This window comes from Scomber scombrus, chromosome 12, assembly GCF_963691925.1.
Source record: "Scomber scombrus chromosome 12, fScoSco1.1, whole genome shotgun sequence".
In the NCBI taxonomy this organism is placed as follows: domain Eukaryota; kingdom Metazoa; phylum Chordata; class Actinopteri; order Scombriformes; family Scombridae; genus Scomber; species Scomber scombrus.
The window spans coordinates 7,088,852-7,106,859 of NC_084981.1; the positions used below are offsets into that span (position 1 = coordinate 7,088,852).

The 18,008-nt window shown below is 43.0% G+C and overlaps 1 protein-coding gene across 4 annotated transcripts in view; it reads right to left on the reverse strand.

The window, feature by feature from the left end:
* The window catches only part of cpeb3 (cytoplasmic polyadenylation element binding protein 3), a 40,919-nt gene extending 23,545 nt beyond the window's left edge, over window positions 1-17,374 (reverse strand). Inside the window, exons 1-3 of one of the 4 annotated variants that reach the window (XM_062430672.1) lie at window positions 17,270-17,374; window positions 14,546-15,498; window positions 7,420-7,573 (exon numbers count right to left, since the gene is read on the reverse strand). In XM_062430672.1, coding sequence (XP_062286656.1) covers window positions 7,420-7,573; window positions 14,546-15,487 — 1,096 coding nt within the window. In that variant the 5' untranslated portion in view covers window positions 15,488-15,498; window positions 17,270-17,374. Of the gene's footprint in view, window positions 1-7,419; window positions 7,574-14,545; window positions 15,755-15,789; window positions 15,835-17,269 lie in introns of those variants that run through there. The other 3 variants (XM_062430673.1, XM_062430671.1, XM_062430670.1) reach the window with 3 other exon arrangements.
* Between the last annotated feature and the right edge of the window lie 634 nt (window positions 17,375-18,008).

Below are 18,008 nucleotides of genomic sequence, written 5' to 3' on the forward strand. Positions count from 1 at the left end.
GACGCCTAAATGGAAGTCTTCCTGGTTATCTCCATCTCAGTCATCCGACCGGTACATCCGATAACAACAAAAACACAAATAAGCCGAGGCAAAAATAGCATACCTGGACAAAATACTGCCGCCTCACTGTCGACATCATTTACAGAGGCACCCACAGAGGCACACCCTTTATCCCTAACCACTTAAAATTAGGGCCCTCTGTCAAAATCCGCCTACACCGGCTTTTTAGCAGCCTACCCAGAGTCATTAGAGAAAGACAGGAGGTGAAGCAACATTTACACTGGGATACATTGCACATCGATATTTGGAAAGTAACCTTTGGATTTAATGAGGTGCTGCCTTTGTAAGCCTGCCCATCCTCTTGTGTAGAGGCCGTCACTTCAACATTATCACTGGGGCAGCTGTGGGGATAAAGGGTTACAGGGGTTAACTGCAACGGATACCTTGCTTTAACCGCTAGTGTAGGTTTCCCCATATGTAACATGGACTTTGAGAGACAGACCAGCTGCATGTTGCAAGTTTGTGTGGTGCAAACAAGATGACATGTCAGAAGTTTCAAAATTTGGCCACAGAAGGCAGATAGTGGGACAGAGAGGGGGCCTCTTCCTGGCTCGCAAACAAGGGTGGAACTAGCAGTTAGACCTGGTTGAAAACCAGAGAGGCAGGTTAGGGGGAGGACATGGGGGCAACCAGTCAAAATCCAGGCAACACTAGAGCTTGGGGGCAAATGGAGTATGACAAGCCCATACATCCACAAACATGTTTGTATTAACAAGTGGATATGTGTAACAAATGCATGGTTATGTGTCCTAGCATAACAATTATCTTTGCTGTTACCAATTATCATGTGGAAAATGAACATTTTGTTGGCAAAGACTTGACACACTGCAGGAACCTCCAGTGTTGTAAGGCGTTTTCAACCCTCCTGAAAATTCTCCAATTGAACGATGCTTTTTCGATCTCGACATTCTTGCATCTGATGGTCAAGCCAGGCTTTCATCCAAGTTCAACAGTCCCAAGGGATAACTGCATGAAATCCTGTGTATTGGTAAATGTGTGGGTGGTCTATTTGTTAGTCCTCCAACCAAATTACAGGGTTTAAACTCAAATGTCTGACTGGCTAAAGTGTCCTTGAGAGAGCATCCGTTTCAGCAAGAGAGCTGGTTCTTCATAACAGTCCGTGCACTTTGACCCAGTACCACTGAGTTTGGTTGAGCAAAAGAGGAAAGAATCAGTAAAGTACTACATTCCACCCAAGAGACTAGGACGCTGTATTGAACACATCCTCAAAGATGTGACTTTGCTGATAGGAGGGCAAAAGTCACAACAAACACTGTAGTCTGCAATTGCCTTTCTGTCTACATTAATCATTTTGGGTGACAGAGGGGGACAGTTGCCCTCCTGAAGCCCTTAAAATAGCTCTGGGCATGTGCCATCTGCTTCCCCCAGGAGTTGAGTGGCAGAGCCTGAGGGGCCCCTGAGTTGCTGCTGTTCTGGTGACATTTCCTCACCGAGAGCCTGAGCTATTCTCAACCTCCCCGTGATGTCTGAGCAGCAGCTCGGCCACTCTGGAGAGAAGCCATCCACTTCCTTAGGAACAGATCCAACAGCACCTCCCCTTCTGACAATCTGCAGACTGGACAGTGACCTCGCCGTGACCGCTTTGGTAGAAATGGGATAAAGAGTAAGGGATGGATTAGCTGGACATAGCCACTAGCCATCAATTTGGGATCTGGTGCCCCAATGGGGGTGCTCCGAAGTTCTCAGTGTGAAGGGGGTACTGAGCTCTCGAAGAGATTTAAGAAAAGCAGTCAGATTAAAGACTGCAAGACACCAGAGGACAAATGAGGTTAAAAGCAACAAATTTAGGTCTCTTGTCTACATCTGTCAATAACTGAGAATTTGGTCCGCTGAATTAGATATTCTACAGACTTCGAGTGAAGTGGCAGGTTCTATAGTTCAATGGTTGGTAACAATGATTTCTAATACGCTTTGTAGGCTAGAGGACACAAATACTCACAGTGCCATCATCCTCAATTTTTAAGAACACACGAGAGCACAGGTAATTACAGTTTGGGCAGAGAAATGAGTTTTGACAACCACAAATGTCATCCTCTTTTGAAGTAATTGCTGAGTCACTGGATGATCAACAACCCTGTCCATCATCACAGAAACAGTATATCATTGTGTTTGACGCAGCATGTGCCTAAGGTGCATGGAGGGGGGAAAAAAGAGGATTGGGACTGACTATATCAACATAAATACTGTGCTTCAAGTTCCGTGCGACGGATCACCGCCAGCTGTGTCCCACCTGGAGCTCTTCTCAACTACTTCAACCATGTTTTGTTCCCTCTGTACCGCATTATAGCACACAGTGAAGCCCCCAATAACAGCTCTAGGTGAAAGCGCCAGCAGAAGTTATGAAAGCAGAGTGGGTGTGCCAACAGCAAGGTGTGGAAATGTTAGCCCTGGTGAAAAAAAAAACACCTCTACAGCAGGGTGCCCCAAAGCTGCACTCCTGCTGACTATCTGCAAAGTAACTTTCAATTATCAACACAACACTAGCAGAAAAGGGGGTACAAAAAGATGACGGTACCCGCTGAGGGGCATGTGATTTTCACACACCTGACAGATAACTGGAAAAATTGAGAAAGGAAACTTGCTGAGATAATTATTTGGTGTGTTGGCCTACTTCTTCTCCTTCATACCAGCTCAGGCTGAACCCACTAACCCTCGACAAGATATTTAAGAAAAGAAAGGGCAAAGTTCCTTCAACTATCAAGCCATAACAAACAATATCGTAAAACAATAGAGAACTATATAAAACACAAATGGGCACACAAGAAGCACATTTCTAAAGTAATACCCCAAAATAGGCCAAAGTTGCTTCAACCAGTCATTCAATGTTTCGTAAAAGTAATAATCATAAAACGATTTAATGCCTTTATATCCCACAATAATAGAGGATTTCAAGAATCCAGTAAAGCCTGATGCACCACTTGGCAGTGATAGTCATGCATTGAATAGTATTTCATGGTTTGTGAGATCTGGACAGACCATGATTTTAATAGACAAAACAAGCCCAGACTTGTTGTGTTGCCTGGACTGGATTAGCTCAGTCATGCTTTCAGGAGTCATGAATTTTCCACCATAACAAAACATAGCACTCTGACAGCGTAGTTTATTGGAGGCAAGGTGCGATTTAACCTTTAACACATCCAACAAACACATAATCTTATCTCTGAACAGTCATTACAGGATGTTTAAAGTACAGGGGGGCATCCCTCTGTGAGTGAGATCATTCCAGGAGATGTCAGCTATGTGAGTTGATAAAGTTAAGAGGTCAAGTCCAGCTTGTCAGTAAAAGCCTTTTCCAACCATGTGGTCAAAATATTGACCTTTCACCTCAGGTTAAGTCGGTGTGACCCCTCTCTGATCCTGTACAAAGACAAGAGCCCCCATCGACTTCCTCTTCCTAACAAATGTGATATGTTAAGGGGCAGCTTAGGACAGGAAGATAGCTTCTTTTCTTTGTCAAAGCTGAATATTTAACCAAAAACTTAACTTTTACTCTTATCTTAAATCTTACTGAAGACCAACAGCTGAGCTCTATGTTTGTTGTTTTAAGAAAAGCACCCACCTTTTCCTATAATTGACGCACTTTGCCTAATCATACTGTATCTCATCTGACCTGGACTGTGCTTGCAACTCTTGTTTTGCTACTGATACAAGCCTGTGTGTCAGCTCTTATCCATTGACCGATGTTCTTGTCAACAAGCACACAAAGTCAAACAGCACCCGTGTTTGCTTTATCTCAACTACAATTATAGCTACTGGCAACTACTATCTTTTACCACAACACTATACTTTATACAGACCGTGACCAACACATGACAGGTGACAGACGGTAAAACAGACGGTAAAAATCAATTAAAACACCTAACAAATCATCTCGGCAAATAGTCAACGACAATGCTAAAGAAATAGCTCGATGGGGCCAGTAATTTGGCTCTGCTGGTTGCCTGGCAACTGGTCCCAGCAAAGAAAAGTCCATCACATAAGCCCCTTAACCATGTAAAGAGGCAAGTTGGCGTTTTTACAGGTCGGTTTTTGTATGGATGGAATACAATGGAACATTTTTGATTAGTGAGCCATTTGTTTGCCAGATTGTTACGTTTGGAGAGAGCCAAGCTAGCTGTTTCCCTGTTTCCAAATCATTCAAACATTCCTTTAAATGACTAATTGGAAAAAGTAATCATGTATATATATATATGTATTTATTCAACAGGGACCATACAGATAAACATACAAATAAGTAAGGCACTTAGGGCGTCTCGCTGAAGAAAATTTACAGCCCATCCCTGCTTAGACTTATAAAACAATGTTCAAACAAACAGATCAATAAATTAGAATCAGGGTTGGGACAAAAGGACAGATAAGACAGACTGTGCACACGGGTATATGCCTGAACTTATATATGGCCTATATGTTGTCTGGCTTAATCACAAGTTGCAGCTCTGCTTAAATCTGCACTTAAGCCAATGGAGTTCAACCTTGTAAAAGCTGCACTCACACGCACAAAGAGACAATGCAAATCGTAACTGACGCTTGAGTAAGATCATGTGAGTCAGACCAGCTGAGACCGTATGTGTGTGTGTGTTTGTGTGTGTGTGTTTGTGTTCAGAGAGAGAGAGACCATGTGGGTGGGGTGGGTTTCACAGATCCATGGGGACTTAGGGGACTCATTAATGTTTTTGAGTGTCTCGAGTGGTAAGTGACAACATGGAGCCTGTCTGTGTGCACATGGGGAGTGGCTGAGTGCTGAAGAAACAGTATCATGTCTATCGAGTCGTCTTAGCCAAAGACAAGGATGAGCGGCAGCCTGGAAGTGTGTGTGAGGTGCGCTTTGCCTGGAATGTCACAGTTGATTTACATGTCAGAAACAATTTGCTTGTGTGTATCCTGTGTGTGTGAGTGTGTGTGTGTGTGTGTGTGTGTGTGTGTGTGTGTGTGTGTGTGTGTGTGTATGTGTGAGTTCATGTGACGCTGGCGGTGGCTGTTGTCAAATTGGTGGTGTTTTTCCAGGCCAAGGGGAGAATCTCTGGTCTGTGTGTTGTTTATGTGGGGGCACCTAGCTCAGCTGACCCAGTTCAGGAACTACATCCAGTCCAGTGTGTGTATGTGTGTGGGGGGCTGCAGAAAGGACCCGTTTGTTCAGACGTCCCTGTGGCCCTGTTCCCCTCACACGGGAGAGAAGAGCTTTTACAAAGTTTGAGAGGATCGAAAGAATGAAGAGTCTCTCTCACAGACAACCACACACACACACAAACACACACACAACCTTTGAAGCTGACTCTTTTCCCGAATGAGCGTTTCTGAGGAAAACTGGTCGAATCGAGACGACCTCGCCCTCTTCCCTTGTCTTGACGAAGAGAAAGAGTGGCGTGGGCGTGGGTCACCTCACACTCTCTTTAGAAGACCCGCCGATTCTCATTCGCATCACAGTACGACTGCTTCTCTTTCTTTAAATAAAACACACACTCACACATGTGCAGGGACTCATAAAACGCTGAACGAAAAACAACTATTCCAGTCACAATGAGAAGTATGCGAGAAATGTCTGTGATGGGATGGATGTGGGTGGGTTCCATTCAGTTGCGAATGCAAAAGCCGGGCCTACTGGATTAATTAGCTTTGACTGGTGGTGGTTCTCATCTGGTGGCTTGTATCCTAAAAGTGGGATGCCAGACATACAAAGACAGTAGCCATCTTAGGAGAAGTTACCAGAGATTTAAAAAGAAAGTTTTCTTGTCTAATCGTCTAATCTCTTTATAGTGGGCTTCAGTTGAGGAATACTGACCTAGATAAGTGATTCATCAAGTTAGCAACCAATGCTAATAAAAGAAAGGTCAAGTCTGTCAAAATATAACACTGATTTTCCATGTACGTCTTTGTCGCTTTCACAATTAAAGCTATTCTTTTGCAACGTGACCACACTGGAAGAAACGGAGCCCAAATTTACGTTCAAAACAGGAAGTGACTTCGGAACATACCACTCGATTTAGCTAACCGAGGCTGCTGAAGCATTTGAGCGCAGACTTGACTGGATTTGAAGACATCAGGAACTAAGCCTTTTGTTGTCGATCATAAAGCAGACGGAGGACTGAAGCATATGGTCCTTCTCAGACAGTGAGTACATATGTTAGCAGGGTGGAGCCGCTCTGTGGTTGGCATGGTAGCTTACTGCAGCCCCATGCCGTCTACATGATGACGAACGGGGGTAAACAAGCAAAGAGGAGGAAGGAATGCACAGCCGTGTCCGTGTACCACCATTATGGTCTTTCCCTGTAATCTCCACTGTCTCTGTTTTGCATTGATAAACAATGATGAGGGAAGTCCCCGGAGGACATTATGACACCTTTGCAGTGAAGTTGGGCCGCTTTGCTGTAACAATGCTCTCTCAGCACAAGATTGGGAAAACAGACTCCACGCATGAGAAAGCGACATGCTCTACTCATTATATACCCCTCCCACCAATCTTTCCATTGTTAAGATGGGAGGATGGGGGAGCATAAAAACCCCTTCACCCAACCTGACAGGGCCCCATCTGGGATCCAAAGTTTTTACAATGGACACGTGATTTCGGCTACAAAAATATTGGCTTAGAAGGGCCTGACATACATCGAACGGCCTTAAAAAGAACGAAGAAAGATTTCACAAGTCCGCCATCCTTTTTTCCACACATAAAACCTGTGTGATGCGATTTGTTTTTCATTTCACTGTTTTGAAAAGCTGCATCTGTGTATCGAGGTCTCTTGGAAACACTGATTGGATCTTCTGGCTGTGACTCGGTGATGACATGTCTAAGCCACACAAACACAAAAAACACAAAAGTCAAAGGATGATCTCGGAATTCTGCTTTAGGGTGATCTGGCACATGTGGATCGTAAATCCTGCCGTTGAGGAAGAATAACAGTAACTTGTCATTAAACAAACGCAATCACTCAACATTCATAGTCACAATATATTTAGTCAAAAAAAAAAAGCACAAGTCATGTGACATTGTCTCAGCATTCAGTGATTGCGATCAGCAGAAAGAAGAAGACACGGCAAAGGAAAATACAATTCAAAAGAAAGACCACATTAGTGCACATTGTTGCACATGTGGTCCACCACACACACACACACATATACAAACACACACAAACAAAAAATGTGCAAGATTTTGCAGGTAAGGCTTATAAAGATAATTATTCATTTAAATTTCAAAATAAGAGCATGATGATCCATACTGGATTGATTGGTAAATATTGCAAAATAAAAATAAAAAGTACCCATAGATGATTTAAGCCCATGAAGCAAAAAAAACAAAAAAAAACAAACAACCCAAATAAGCATGGACGTATGAATATTCCTAACCTGCAAAATGATTCCTCCATATAATATCAGCGATAGTCATTGGTGGGCCACCGGCAGGGTGTGGTTTACCTTTGTCATGGTCAGTCCTTATCATATCCATTAAGGAACTCTCCAAAGAGTGCAAGCTAAAAGCATCAAAGGGCCGATTCCGGTCCTGCAAAACACAGCAAAACAGGAAGAGGGTACAGATTAGATTCAGCAGTCTGTGATATACAAAACAAACACAGGGAAGGACGGATTTTTATGTTATCATGACAGCTTCAGTTGGAGCTGCTGACAGTTAGGAGGCCAAGCATGTAATTCTGAATTAATTTTACTTTCAAACAAAAACGTCAATAACATGTAGTTCCTGATTTACCAGCAGATTTGGGAAACTGCTACAAAAATAACTGTATGAAAGTAGATGATCCATAACACCACCTTAAAAAACGCCTCGCTGTTGAAATTCTGGTTGGTTATCTTGCACAAGGGCAGATCACTAGTAACAACCTGCATGTGCCGGCAGCGCCTTTCTTACAACAGCAAGACAGGTCGGGATGCATTCTTAGCTAATCTGGACTAAAATAAATTAGGGAGCCACGGACTAGATATTACAGGTAAAAAATAAAAAGAGAGAGAAAAGGTTGAAGGTATGTGTCAGCCTCGGGGATGATGGAAAAGGCGGCTGATATTGAAAAGTAGATATGGATCTTGGTCAGAGGCTCTTAAAGCCTTTTTATATCAAACAGCTACAGTGAAAGTACAGACAAGTTTCTGCCCTGAGGAACCCCATCTGCATGGATTTATATAATTTTGGAGGTTAACTGTCAACTCTGTAGGTGGACAGCTATGATAAGCTTTCATTTTTGAAGTATTCCTCATTTTGTTGGTGACACCTTGGAGGTTCGTGAGACCTAGTTTCTACAATATCCATTTGGGGGTTTCAATCATTTTGACAAATATCACTTTCACACAAACAAAGAGGATCTGTGAAGAATACCTTCACTTCTACATTCACATATTGTGGTATGGTCCCTTAGCCCCTTAACAAGCTTCCCATTTTTTGTGCAAAAAGGCCAGAAATGACATATCCAAAATAAAAAAGGTTACTGTTCTCAAATCTTCAATTACAGCCATGATCGTGGTCTCATTTAAAGGGCAGCTCTTTGAAGTTTACCTTTAAAAAAAGTCCAAGTGAACCACATTTACAAAAGGTACAAATGGTGGGGAAAAGGATCTTTTACTGGTCTGTTGTGTATGCCCTTCTATTACAATAGAGATAACTGCTGTCATACTGGTGCTGGTATTTACAATGACCTACAAGTAAAATCCTGAGGCTTTGTGCTTTTAAACAATGCATAGTTGATCTAGGTTGAGTGGGGAACTTGCCATCCCCAAAAAGCACAAAATCCATCTGACCCAGTTCTACCTGATACAGCTGCTTTGGAAACTGGGTGATGTGGCTTCATGATTGGCTGCAGCAGGTACAGCTGACTATCATTCGTTCCGTATTTTTTGATCTGTTGATTTACAAAACCTTTCCTAACTCATTTCCTGATCTTGTGAAGCAAGATTGGTTCACTTGGACTGGACCGGTCAATACTACATCAAACGCCTCGAGGTCAAACCAACCGCTCGCTGCTGCTGCTGCTGATGAAACGCTCAGAAGTCCGTTCTTTGTGAATGAATTTATGAGAACGACATGTGTGCCAAAGGTGAGGCCTGAGAGTGCGCCTAGCTGGAGGCTACGGGCTTGGCAGCTGTGTCCTGTGTCCGCTGGCCGAGCCGGGGTCGCGTTGTTTGCACACCAGAGCTATTGTTGCCCATTCGGCTGAGCATTCAAATGTGTTATTCCCCCCACTCTGGACCCGACAGCGCCACGTAGATAAAAATCTGCCCACTTGGTACAAACGGTAAACACTTAAAACGCTGAGCTTTTAGTTTCCTTCCCCTCCCCTCCTCTCTGACACATGTGGATGAACACAGCGTGGGACGGTGGGAGGGAGGGGAGGGAGGGAGGTAGGAGGGGGTCGGAGAGCTCACTGTAGTCCAATGACCTAAAGAGATAATATACACAAAAGTCCCAAACAGATTTTTTTTTTTCTGTTGCTTTAATACAGAACATCACATACAGTAAAGATGCCCAGAGTGTGGAATGCAGGCTGAAGTAGTTCCTGTCTCCACTGTTGCCTTTAATGCAGCTCATCTTTCCTCATGAAGCATTAACACGATACAGGAGGGCGTTTATGAGCGAGACCCTTATTAGAAACAGACTAGTTTAAGATATGCATGAATACCTGCTTTTAATCAATAAAGTCTGCGCCGTAAGTGCTGCCAGATTCAGAGGCAGATGGTGAATCGTCTATTGTTTTTGATTTTTTTATCTTTATAAAGCTGTAAAAAGTACAAGCAGCAATGAATTCTTCTGAGGTTAAGTTAATATGATCTTCAAAGCCACACGATCAATGAATCAATGAATCAATGGGAAAAGGCCTGAAGCAAAACAGCAGTTGATATTTATATAACATATTGCATTGACTCTGCCCAACTGTTTATTTAATTATGGATTTAAAGCCTGTTTATATCCAAAAATCCACAACAAAAAGATGCAGAATCACTGCAAATGAATAATTATTAGTTTTATCAGTTCAATTAGACTGATGCTTATTTTTTCAATTCACTGAATAATTGTTAAGTCTACTATAAGTCTCAAATGAGTCAAAAAACATCAATTTTAAAAGGTTTTCAATGACTGAATTCAAAACACATCAAATCCTGTTTCTACAAATCCTTAGAGAAGCTTGAAAAGGCAGATGTTTGGCCCTTTTTCAGCTTGATAAATGACTTCCAAATGATGATTATCAAACTTGATGGCGGTTCGTTTTCTGTCGGTCGACCGCGTGATTCATCCGCTTGATTGTTTTCGGCGCTAATGTGAATGTTCCCATTCAGAGGGCGTGATCTAACGTGCCCTCTGTTCACTGACACCTCCGAGCAGTTGGCTGGGGCTTCAATCCTAACCATAATATGTACTATATTCATCTAAATTATCTAAATTTATCTGAAAGCCCAAGACCACAGAAATACTTTGGCATGTTAAGGAGACAAATATAGCAAACACTTTGTCTCCTTACCAGAAACCAACTAAAGCACATCAAGTTCTCCATTTAAATGACACTGGTTTCTGCCTCAAACTCGTCTTGAGGCTCCTGTTGTTCTGCATGACCGTCACACGCGCCGCTGACACTTCTAACCTCTTGATGAGATGTGAAGTGATTACGATGACGAAAAAAAAAGGACCGCACAATCATCGCCGCTGCCATCTCTTCAAATCAGGGTATCTCCCCGAGACGTTCATGTGACTTTTGTGTCTTAAGCCTCACACTGACATGTTAAGTTGAATTCCACACATTCCTCTGCCTCTGAGCCGGGGCTGGTCGACAGCAGGCGAGTACGAGCGCATTATTGGAAGCGCGCGGGGACTCGACGGTTTCACCCCTGCTCTTCATCTGGGGCATCTGAAGAATACTGATCTACGGGATGACAAGTGGTACACCTGTCACCAGCTGTCCCATATGACGGTGCGGGATGGGTGGGTGGATGCTTGTGTGCGTGCCCTGCCTGCTGTCGCTCGCCTCAGCAAGTTTCACTTCAGTAAACAGGCCCCCGGTTGACATGTGGCACCCTGACCTCGCATCTTGGTGATAACTCTTCTCCAATTATGGGTGTAATTGTTAAGCAGTTAGGTGTGAGCTACGGCCGGGATCACATCACAGCCTTTTAAAAATAACCTCTCTGTCTAATAGATACTGCTCAGTGGTTAAGGGTGCCTGCAGATGTACAGAATAATTACTGGCACTAATAAGATCTTTTTTGTTATATAAATGAAGGCACTCTACCAGATTTACACATAATAAGATGAGTCTATTCAGCCTAGGATAACCTGTTTTCTAAATTCTGAGTAGATAACACTGATGATGTAATGAGGGTCAACTCAAGAGTTAGAGATTAAATATTCTGCTTGAAAGATGAGGGCATTAAACAGACAAGGAGATTCAAATTAAAGACGATATTGGTTGCATTATGGGAATTGTAGTTTCTAGCATTTAAGCTTGTTTTGACCGTTCTTTGGCTCTAGAAATGGCAGTGTTGGTCCACAACTTTGGTCCACACTGAAATATCTTAACTACTGGATGGCTTGCTATGATATTACGTGATGACATTCATGGTGCCCAAAGGATGAATCATAATGACTTTGGTGAGCTGATTTTTCCTCTGGCGCTACCAGCAGATTGACATAAGTGGTTTTGCGTGAAATGCCTTGTGAAATTTGGCACATACATTCATGTCACCCCCCACGGCTTAACTTATCTTGTGGCTTTTTAAAAAAAATCAAGTGTCATAAGGACAAAATGTAAATTTGTCCAGTAATTTGGTTTATGACAAAATACCTGCAAAACCAATGGCATCCCTATTAGCCTCAAGGCACATGTAATTATATTAGGTCAGCTTTTCTCCTTTAATATGGTAATGTAATAAAGTATCTCTGTGTGGCAATGAGAAGTCATTTTGTAGAGAGAAACCTACACATTATTAGCAATGACATGTGAAGCTGATATTTGATAATTAGATAAAGCACAGTAATGGTATGTATACTACATCAGTGGACCAATAAGCCACTTTAACCCTAGTTTTTCATCTGACACCACTTATCCCCGTGAGAGTAGACACAAGTGTTTGTACTTCATCTCTGCCATTTGCTTGAGTTTCACTTCAGTAAACAGGCCACTCTATACAGCATGACGTGTGGCCCCTTGACCTTGTCTTGATGATAACTCTGCTGCGAGCTGTAAGCCGGCCAAGTCGAGAGGAAGAGACAGAGCCTCTCGGCGAAGGAAATCGGGTAATAAATGCCTGAGAAGGCTTGACTGACACAACACACACACACACACACACACACACACACACACACACACACACACACAATCATTATCTCTTCAAAAGACTATACATTTCAAGGCAGCTGGAATTTCACCCCGTGCCGGGCCGTGTTTCATCTGAGCATGTTGTCCTCTCTGCAGTAACAGGTTAACATTTTTGCTCTCGCTACGTTCTCCAGAGTGCTCGCTTTGATCGAGTGAACAAGTGCTCATTTTTAAGTAAGCCACTGACTTCAGGGGGTGGGTGGGGGGTGGGGGGGGGGGGGGGGGGGTGTTCCGTGTTTGACTTACTTTTTTTTTTTTTCTTATGCTGGCTTGTTTTTCAAGCAGTGTAAATAAACACGGGGGAAACACATGATCGGCCATGTGAAAAAGCCATACAGTATTGACACTGTTACTCTAATCAGTCATGTCAGTCAGGGAGACATGGCCCACCTTAATACATTTAAACCAGCATGAAACAGACACAGTTATAGTGTGAGTGAGATAGATAGATAGATAGATAGATAGATAGATAGATAGATAGATAGATAGATAGATAGATAGATAGATAGATAGATAGATAGATAGATAGATAGAAGACTCGAATATAAAATATGAAAATATTATAAATACAACAGATAACTATTTCTATCAATGTATGGCCCAATGTCAGGTTTACATACTGTGTATAACCCTCTCAAATATCAGTGTGGAGCACATTTTCTTTTTCCGACTGAAACTGTCATAACTTATTCTTCATATTTTAATCTTTACTCAAACAACTAACAGGACACTCTTGCCCTTTTCTTCTGTTTACATGTATCGTGTTGTTATAGCTCACAAATGTTGGCAGAAACACACACATTATGTCAATGTCAGCACATGTATTATGTTAAATATTTTAGTAAAACTCACAGTCAGAGTTTACATGTAAAGTTGGATTTATTGGAAAGTGGGATTACTTGGTTTTTGTAAATTGTGAGAGCGAAAGCGCTTCATCTACCTTTCAGGTTGGACCTGCGCCTCGTTTCCATCACAGGTTATACCCCGCCCACCATCCTACTCCAAGCCAATAATATAAGAGTATTGATGTTGACTTCATGTACCGTCGAAAATCGTATTATTACAAGGTGAGCGCACATGACATACCATAGACTGTATGTGACATACCAACATATTATCAAATAGAGTTAGTGAACGGCTAAATTAAGTTACTTTGTATTATGCTTACACGCAATAAGCATTAACTCAGTTGTTGTCATGTGGTTACACAAAACCGTTCAGTAAATAGGCCACATAAATTGAAGAAGTACATTTTCTGTGGCTAACTCTATTTGACAACTTAATGGTATGTGTTTTTATGAAATGACTCAAAACAAGAACCATTTCCTGACCATTAGAGTAAATTGCTGATGAATAAAGTGAGCATGTATCGGGCTTCTCAGTCTGAATAGAGGATGTTACGAGGCGCACCTGAATGCGTCATGTGTCCTTTAAACCCCACGGAGTGTGAGCTGGCAGAGCGAAGAAAATGAACCATTTAGTGCAATAAACCGTGCACAACGACTGTTTTAAGAGGGCTGACTCGGTGTGTTTGCCTCTGAATGCGTAAAAATAGCCACGATCGAGGATTTCATAGAACTGCATAGAGGACTCATCCATTTATTTGACCTCTAACCGGCAGCATAAAAATGTTGACAGCAACCGGCAAAAACCCGACGCTCATTTGTAAATTCAACTAAAGCCACATAAGTCAAAACCGCGGTGCCATTTATACTTATAGGAATCACCTCCATCAATATAAATGAATTTCTCTGAAGGTCGCCTCATAATGTTAATATATGACTGTGTGGGAAAACATAGATATTACCAGAAAAACATGTTGATGTTGTGTAATTTCAAATGGTTTCTCAATTTAAAAAATGGCATAAATAACCAATAAATCACTAATATTCTTATGGATCTATAATAAATCGGTGGTGCTGATGAGTTCAGGGTGACCTTATCATAGATTGGCCTACTTTGTTGTAGCCTATTTCCATCTCAAAGATTGTTGTTTTTTTATCTGATATTTTGTACAGATCACATTAAAAATGACTTAAGGCTTAAGAGATGAGCCGGCAGGTTTAAACTGACAACATGTCAAAGTGATCATATTTTTTTAAAGCTCAGGCTGAAGCAATAAAGCTAGGCCCGGGCCTGCTGTTAGTGGGGAATGTATTTACCTGGAAAGGCAGTATGTTGTTGCTGTTGTCAGTCCTGAAGGCGCTGTCCTCCATCCAGGGCTTGGGGGTGAGGGGACCAGGTCTTGGGAATTTTGGGGGTGCTATAACATTGCTGCTATAGGGCTTTTTCATAGGGGAGATGGGGTTCAGGGGTGAAGGCACCCCGACGCCGACACCGACCCCGACCCCTACCCCGACGCCCACAGCTCTGCGCGGGTCCCTGCCTGCCTGCATGCCACTCCAGGGGTTGGAGGCTGTGCTCCAAGCGGCGTTTTGGTGATTATTCCAAGCGGACGACGAGGCAGAAGATGACGATGACGACCCCTTGCTGTTATTCATGATGGTCTGATAAGCGTTTCTCTGGGGGAAGGGGCCTTGGCTGGGGCTGACAGGAGATCTCCTTTGCTGGGGCTGCTGTTGCTGCTGTTGCTGCTGCTGTTGGGCTTGCTGTTGATGCTGTTGGGACTGTGGAGCCAGACCGATCTGAGGGGAGAAATTCCCCCCGAACACCGGGTTGACATGGTGGGGGAAGTTCTGGAAAAGCATCGTCCCGTTCACCGAGGGTATTCCCTGGAAAAAGCTATCGTCCACGGCGTTTGTGGTTCCCGTGGACCAAGTGCTCCCAAACGAAGAGGAGGAAGGAGAGGAAAGAGAGCCGCCGGTCTCCTGTGGCTGGTGGTGGAAGCTCAACCCGGGCAGGATCGGCGACTCCATCGGCACTTTGTCCTTGCTGCTGCTGCTGCTGCTGCCGCTGCTGCTGCTGCTGCTGTTCAGCGCTGAAGCCGCTTGATTGCTCCCGGTTGACGGGCTCTCCGACTCCGATGAAGAAGAAGTGGGCTCCGATGACGGGGTCGGGGTGGAGGGAGGAGGGTCTACTTGCGTCGGATCTTGCTGATGGTGAGGCTGGGCTTTGTTTTTGTCCATCAGTAAATCATCCTGCATGGTTTGCTGAGCTGCAACGAGGGGAAACAGAGACGAGGAGTTATTATTATTATTAATCTTATTGTTGCAATTCAGGAGATCATACACCGGGCTGCTGTTGTAGTGTCTGATGAAGTGGGACAACTCCGACAAGGATATGATGTTAGAGGGACCAGGCAACTGCAAAGCGAATGCGTGATCACCCATTTAGCCGAAAAAAAGAAAGAAGAGGAGAAAACACGCACTTCCCAAGACTATATCAGAATGATTCATAAATCCCACTAATTATAGCCTACACGGAGCATATGGCTGTAGATATTCACCAGATTTTTCGCCACGTATCGTTTTTCCCTTCCACGCAAGAACTCCGGAGCTGCAATGTGAAACTGATTCAGTGTGTGTGTGTGTTTTTTTTTTGCCCAAGGACCTCCCCTATATTCATTTACATACGTCAGTAAATACAGCTGTCCTTCAACAAGGTTAAAAGACAGCTCTACCTTGACCCAAGCACTTCGACACTCACGATCGCAGAGCTTTTTTGGAGACGAAAATGAATCCAGCAGAAAAAAAGGCGCACTTCGCCCCCTTTTTTTAATGCAGAAAGTGACGCACCTGGAACACTTTATTATAGCGAAAAAATCTCTCACACACCTATCCCTTGTGATGAGGATAAATGCAAGTCTTATGATATTTTATGAAGTATAAAATGAAAATAATGTCATATATACACACAAGTCATGACTGTACACAAAGTCCCAGCAGGAATGATACATGATTATTAGTCAGGGATTTTATTATAGCGCAAAGAGGTCCGCATTGACAGTCAATGGTTGGCACTGACAGCAGCAGCGCCTCTGTAAAATTGTACTTTAAGTAATTATCCAAATAGAATAACTTCTATCATATAGTGTCTCCTATTCAAACTTGAATCTTTCATGCAAAAACGAGCCTTGACTTCTTTGCATTTTTTTTTCTTTTTTCTTACAGACAACGCCTTGGCTAAAGACTAATTCACAAGCACTCCCTGGAATATTATCGTGACGGCACTTTTGCATTCATTTGGATCAGAAAGCCACACAGTCACACAACATGATTACATTCAACAAAGAGCGTTTACTAAACTATCTATGATGTCAATAGACCACAACAATGCGTGATTAACAAGGCTACTGAGCAATAAAGCATATTCTTTCACTTAAGAGCACTGTCAAGGTACAACCACAGGTAATGACAAAGTGACACATCTTCCAAGATTCATATTAAACTCGATTGAAACGCATAAAACATTACATCTAGATTAGTGTCGGAACTCAGCTGCAGGAGAGCTTACATTCAGCACAGAGGCCTTTCAATAATAAGTCAGTATACTTAAATAACACTACAGATCATTTCAGCAGTGTGATGGCAGTGGTACAAATTAGACTTTCAAGGTAATCGCAATATCCTGCATTGCACACATAGACACACTCACACACACCCCACCGGTTAATCCGTGTTTTCTCCTCCAAGAGCTGCGCTTCCAAGGTCATCAAAGCAGCACAATCAGCAGCCCACAGTGGCTCACCTCGCCGGCCCTTTTTCCCCTCTCAACACACTGCCCAAAACCTGACCTCTCAACTGCCAATTTTATCGCGCCGATCGAGGCATCCGACACATTTCATGAAGCTGTTTTGCCTTGAAACCCCCCCTTTAATCCATATGTGTCCCCCCTCTCCACACAAACGAGCAAAAAACAAGCATGCACACACACACAAACACACACAGCGTGGTCGCTTCACTGCATTAACATGAAGTTTGAATTACCTTAATCGTTCACCTTTTTGGGACTCTGTAAATAAAGATATTTCTGTATGCCTCGTCTGGGGTTTAGATATGACAAACGAGCTACCCTTGTGCCGAGATAGTCAGCAGTTGCCTCAACAGCTGATTGACTGCGGCGCATGGATGATGCCGGGGAGGCAGTAGGGAGTTGTAGTTCCTTACTATGCAGCGGCTGGTCAACACATATACTCCTTCTTGACTGCTGCGGTGAGGCTGACTAATACGTCAGGTTACAAGACGAATCAACTCATAGCAGTAATAAAAAATAATTAAAAAATAGTGATGACTGACAGTGACATGAATCTCTCTGCCTTCCTTTTCCCCTTACATTCACATGTACACACACTCACGCACGCGCAATGCCAACATGCAAGGCAATGGATATTATTAAGTTATAGAAATAGTTGTTGACATCAGTTTTGCAAGAAAGCATTATATTTATATAATGGAAAAGCAACTTTGATAGACGGTGTGGGTTTACCACAATGAGAAGACGTGTTCTGCAGCCATATGTGCATCTTCATGATGATTGTCTCTCCAAAACAAGCCTTAGCCTATCCTTGCAGATGTGTCGTGAGTGGATTCAGGACATTAAATTGATATTTCTGACCATATGTGGGAGGGAAAGCTCACGAAACTACACTTCCCATGTCCCTTTGCGGTGATGTCCCTTTGTTTTGATGACGTAACTACGCACAGCCGTTCTATTTTGCGTTACCTC